The sequence below is a fragment of the Bubalus kerabau genome, chromosome 19 (assembly GCF_029407905.1).
Source record: "Bubalus kerabau isolate K-KA32 ecotype Philippines breed swamp buffalo chromosome 19, PCC_UOA_SB_1v2, whole genome shotgun sequence".
Lineage (NCBI taxonomy): Eukaryota > Metazoa > Chordata > Mammalia > Artiodactyla > Bovidae > Bubalus > Bubalus kerabau.
The window spans coordinates 58,466,289-58,472,250 of NC_073642.1; the positions used below are offsets into that span (position 1 = coordinate 58,466,289).

The window sequence follows — 5,962 nt, forward strand, 5'->3', positions numbered from 1 at the left end:
GCGGCCTCTTCACTCGATGCACACCCAAGAGGGATAGCAGAGGCGCGCCGGGGGAACAGCTGACCGCCCGACGCTGCGGGGCTTTCCGCAGGGCGGAAAAGCTGAGGGACCAGAGCCGCGAGAGAAGCAACAGGGCGAAGCTTCAAGGAGGGCTGAAGCGGCCAGGCTCGGAAGGCCGTCCACCAGAAGACGGTCTTTGCCACCACCCACGCCTCCGCAACTTTAGCCAGCCAGACAGCTGGAGCGGATTGGAGAGCGCTGGAGGAGGCGGTGCCACTGCCGGACGTCACGGGGAGGGCCGGGCCTTTCGGGGGCGGGGCATGCGCGCTTCCGGCCCGAGCCGGAAGCCCCGAGTGTGGCAGCATCCGGGACGGCGGGCAGGCGGGCCAACCCGGACAGGAGGTGAGACCCGGGACCTGCCCAGCTCTGCAGCCTCGGCCGGTGGCCGCTGCCCGGCACTGGGCTCTCGGCGCTGCAAGGCGGAGAGGCCCGGGTCTGGTGCCGCCTGCGCAGCCCTGGTCGCGGCCGGCGGTCCCTGCTGCGCGACAGGGGGCGGGGCCGGCTGCAGGGAAGGCCCAGGTGTCGGGGGAAGCCTCCCGGCTGGGCCGACCGACACAGGCTGGCGCTCGGGCAGCAGCGACGGGGGCCAGCCCCTCGCGTGACCGGCTGCAGTCACGCTGTGCTTAATCACACTTAGTCTTTGCTCCAGGCTGGCCGTGCTCACCATTCTCCCAGCCGGTGACCCTGGGGGATTTCTTTTATGGTGGCTTTTTCTCTGAAATGCCAAAGCCACCCGATTATTCAGAACTGAGTGACTCTTTAACGCTTGCCGTGGGAACAGGAAGATTTTCGGGACCACTGTAAGTGTTTAAGAGTTACTGTCTTAACTTGGGGGCTCCGACATAGGTTTGACTTGAAGAACCAAGAGTTCATGTCTGCAGCAATACTGTTAAATCAGAAAGTATTTGAACTGTTAACAGTGAAATGTTCCGTAGGAAATTAATTTAATTACAGTTTAAGGGGCGGTGTGCTGGACCTGTTTAAGTCAGATATAGTGATTTATCTGTGGGCTACAATAAAAAGCATGCTCAATATATAATTAAACTTTATCATATCTATTACATAAAACGACCTGTAAGTTGTTTACATTTCTTAATAGATGTAGATTGTTATTTAAAACCTCAAATGCGTTATGGGGTATTTTAGAGCTCATTGGGGGAAAAAAAAGTACAGTACATTTGGAATAGTTGCCATGACAGCATTACTAGACCCTAACTTGTTTCTAACTGGCAGGCACAGAGCATGGAGAATGATGAATTTCCGTCAGCGGATGGGATGGATCGGAGTGGGACTGTACCTATTAGCAAGTGCAGCAGCATTTTACTACGTTTTTGAAATCAATGAGAGTTACAACAGGCTGGCCTTGGAACACATTCAACAGCACCCAGAGGAGCCCCTTGAAGGAACCACGTGGACACACTCCTTGAAAACTCGGTTGCTCTCCCTGCCTTTTTGGTTCTGGACAATTGTTTTTCTGATACCTTACTTACAGATGTTTTTATTCCTTTACTCTTGTACAAGAGCTGACCCCAAAACGGTGGGCTACTGTATTATTCCCATATGCTTGGCAGTTATATGCAATCGCCACCAAGCATTTGTCAAGGCTTCTAATCAGATCAGCAGACTACAACTGATTGACACATAAAATCCGTCATCATTTTTTCCTTACAAGTACAAAACTGCCAGTATGATATGGAGCCTGATCACAAGACTGCAGTTTCTTCACAGATCTCAGGAAGTTGTGGTGGGGCAGAAGCTTTTTAAAGAATGTGGCTAGGGGGCTAACTTGATCTGAATAATGAGTTTTTAGGTAAAGACTGAGAATCAGTACTACAAAATCATGTGGATGACTTCAGATTTTGGAAGTAAAATTTTATCTGTTATTTGCATTCCTTAGAAACTTGAATAAGTACCTGGACTCATATTTTTATTTTACTGTGCAACATAGTGATAATTCAGAAAATTTTCCTTTGGGGAAAAATGAATATGAACATTTCCATTGTGCTTAATGTAAAAAGGTCCAAACATGGTCATAAAATTTAAATTTTATACAATTACTTGGCTTGCTTTAAAATTCTTCAAACTAAAACAACAGTTCATCCCATTGTAGCTAAGGCAATATGCTCGTTTGCTATCAGCTTGTGAGAAATTGGTATGAAATTATTGAGGCGATGGGTGTCTTGAGAAGCAAAATGTGATCTTCCTTTTGGTAATGCTACGGGTGCTGTTCATTAGCTAGAATTATTAATGCAATTAAAAAAAACTACTTGGGAAAAGACTAAATGTTTGAAAGCTGAGCAATCTAACACATAGAAAATGGAAACAAGGTGCTCAATGAAAGTAGTCCAGTCCCTGTCAGACGTGTGCTATCTAAACGACGCTCTCAAGTCACCATCCCTCTGATTTTCTTTTCTGCCTAAAGTCTAGTCTCAGGTGATAGGTTAACTGCATGAAGACGTGATCCCTGTACTGCCTCTTGCATTTGTACTCACTACCTCATGTCTGGTAACAATACAAATAACTGAAAAATGGAAAACTAGATTTTAGGAATTTTTTTTTCTTTTTTTTCTGGGTGAGATCAAGATATATTTTTATAGTTATGTCATCAATACCAATGTTTTACACTGATTTTTAATAAGAATCGTAACATTTTTTGGTGCTTCTCTTGGGCTCTATTCTAAGAGCTTTAACATGAATCAACTCTTGTAGTCCTCCAACAGCCCTATGAGATAACAGTTATTATTATCCAGATTTTACAGATAAGGACAGTGAGCTGAAGTTCTGTAACTTGCTGAAGGTCACATAGCCAAGAAGCAAAGCCAGAGCCTAACCCTGCATCTGATGCCTTTCTTCCTAATCCCTGAGCTGTAGGGCTTCTCACAGATGACAGATGTTTCAGCACTGGGTACTGTCTGCCTAACCATGCTAATAAATGGAAAAGAACTGAAGAAAGGTTTTTCTCAATTTGTATGAGCTACTGAAAATCAAAGTCTTCAAGCAGCTTTAAGTCAGGTTTGACCAGAATGGAAGGCTGGGCATTCCATAGGAAGCTTTTACTTGAAAGATAAAGCAGGTGTCCTTGTAACTCAGGAGAGGCACAATCAGATTCTTCTCCAGTAGTCTCATTTCTCTCCTTTACTACTTCCAAAGGTCTAGTTACTGAAATGTTTTTTTGCTACAAGACACTGATACACTGAGTCTTCAAATTAAGTAACAGTTTGAAATACATGTTTTTGCAAGGGACAGGTAACCAAATCACTTGCATCTTTTGAGTACTTACTAAAAGTATGCATGGCTGCAGGCAGATTCCTGAGATATACAGATTCATGCTGCATGAGAGTTCTATGATGCAAGTATGTGTTGGTACTAGTACCCCTTTACAGAAGAGTTAAATGAGGAAGCCTGAGGCACACAGAATTAATAACTTGCTGTTGGTCACACCGCTAGTGAAGAGCCAGGATTTGAACCCAGGATATCTGGCTTCAGATCTCCAGCTATATCATTCTACTATACTGTTTATCAAAAAAAGGACATAATTTAAGAAAAGTCATTGCACAGTTTCTTGTTTTATTTATTTGATTTGTCCTGAGGCAGTGCTAGTTTGGAAGTCGTTTAAGAACATTATTTCCATCACTTTTTGTTTTACAAATGATGTAATGAAAGGTTTGTGAGTTTGCTATTTGTCTTGTAAAGTAGTAATTCCGTATTTTATTGAGGGAAACTTTCTTAGACTTAAAATTCTAGTAAGCTCTCCCACATACTGCAACTAGAGAGTAGCCCGTTTGCTGCAACTAGAGAGAAGCCCATGCAGCAACTGAAGACCCTGCACAGCCAAAAATAAAGAAATAAAGTCATTAAAACAACAACAAAAACACTACAGTTTTAAAGGGAAAAATGTGATTCCCTTAGAATTTGATTCTACTTCAAACAAAGCTTTCATAATTAAAAAGCTTTTCTTTGGGGAAGTGGAATCATCAGATAAAGTGCTCTGAAGTGACAGCACGCAGAGAATAATCAAACCTGCATGTTTGTTCACCATGAGTTGTGTTAAAGTCTTTGTTAAAATTATCTACTGTTGATTTCCTTCTTGATGGATTTAATGTTCTCAATCTCTCTCAAACACTGGCAGAAAAGGTTACCACAATACCACGTCTCATTTTTGCATCAAATAAGTGCCATACTTTATAAGTTCTCCAATATGTTTATAATGTTCTACATAATTCTAGACCATGGTTGGGAATCATCATGCACTGATATTTTTGTTTTGGTCTAAGGCAGTGAGTGGGTCTTGAACTGTGTCTGAATATTATAATCACTCAAGAAAATAAAAAAAAACTGCAAAACTCCTCATATAAACAATGCCAGGGTCCCTTCCCAGCTATCAATCCCTGGGAGAGGGGCCAAGGCAATCATGTTTTGAGAGCTCTTTAAGCAAGTCTGTTAGGGTTGAGAGTCACTGGGTTGGAGTGTTGTTTTCTTTCTTTTGGGCCAGGGGTTTTTATGCACCATGAAGCCTCATCTGTTAGTCACGGAGAGCTCTCTCTGGAACAGCGTTAACAAACATTTCATGGTAGGCTCACGCCAGCTGTTTGAATTCTGCAAATCTTTAAAAAGGTGTCTATATATTCTTTTTCAACATATTTTTTCCCAAGGTTTAAATACACTTGTTACGAGGGGTCCTACTGAGCAGTCTTATAAACTAATATGTATGGTCCCGGGATGTCAGCCATGGAGAGAAGTCATGAAGGTCAGATGCAGAAGGTCACTGTAACTGAAGGCCAAGTTCTAGGGGGGTCAGCCAGTAATGCAGTAGACATGATCAGTTCAGGCTGGGGGTGGTCAGGTCACAGATAAAGGAGAGGACTCCTGCTTCTTGTAGTTCTCCAGGTCTGGCCAAGGCCCAGCGCCAGGCAGGAGGAAACAGGAAGCAGGAGGTGAGCCCAGTGGCAACATCCCCGGTCCTGAGCTGCTCCTGTAGTGGTCTGGAATGGATCTGGGCGTGGGGCACTGGGAGCTGCAGGCTGGCCATGTCAGGACCCTCAGTGGCAGGGATGTCAGTGTAGACAGGACCACACCAGGTAGACTGCAGACAGCTGCCAGCCCAAGCTCACGGTGGGGAACGAGATGTCTGTATTTTCTGATTCCTATTGTCCAATTTATCCTGAATATACTTCTGTCAGGTTTTTGTCTCTGACTCTCTCAAAGTCGCTCTCTTGTCAACAGGTTGCCAGTCATTTACATATAACTAAACCCAGTGGTCAAGTCTGTCTTCAAATTACTTTTTTTGGCCATGCCATTCTTTGGGGGAATCTTGGTTCCCTAACCAGAGACTGAACCCACACCCTTGGCACTGAAAGCATGGAATCCTAACCACTGGACCACCAGGGAACTCCCCCTCAAATTACTTTTGGACACACTCCCTTGTCCTTGAAGTATTTTCTTCTGTTGGCTTCTGGAACAGTAGTGCTCAATAGAATTTTAGTGATGATGGAAATGTCCTCTATCTGTCCTGTCCCTGTCAACAGCCAGAAGCCACATGAAATGAGGCCTTGAGATGCGGCTCGTGTGACTAAGGAACTGCATTTTACATTTTAATTCAACAGCCACATGTGGCTAAATAGCCCAATTCTAGATACTTTTCTATTAGTCTTCTGCCTCACCAGCTTTTCCTATGCCCTTTGCTGGTTCCTCTTTGGGGCATCTACTCAATTTCTAAGAGATGGCATGCCCACGTTCTCTTTTCGACTACCTTGTCATCTTATCCAGGCTCATGGCTTTAAAACTCAAATTTCTTTCCTGAGCTCCAGTCTTGAATAGCTAACCACCTACCTGATATTTACTAAGGTATCTTACCAGGCACCTGCAATTTAACCTATTTAAAGATAAGCTGCTGATCTCTCCA

The 5,962-nt window shown here is 44.0% G+C and overlaps 1 protein-coding gene across 2 annotated transcripts; it reads left to right on the forward strand.

The window, feature by feature from the left end:
- Positions 1-271: 271 nt before the first annotated feature.
- LYSET (lysosomal enzyme trafficking factor) lies at positions 272-2,114 on the forward strand. 2 transcript variants are annotated; one of them, XM_055555832.1, is made up of 2 exons: positions 272-402; positions 1,294-2,114. In XM_055555832.1, exon 2 carries the CDS (start codon positions 1,310-1,312, stop codon positions 1,703-1,705), a length of 396 nt encoding a protein of 131 aa, XP_055411807.1. In that variant the 5' UTR covers positions 272-402; positions 1,294-1,309; the 3' UTR covers positions 1,706-2,114. The 2 variants fall into 2 exon arrangements, with proteins under 2 accessions (XP_055411807.1, XP_055411806.1); XM_055555831.1 differs by lacking the exon at positions 272-402 and adding an exon at positions 429-860.
- Positions 2,115-5,962: the final 3,848 nt, after the last annotated feature.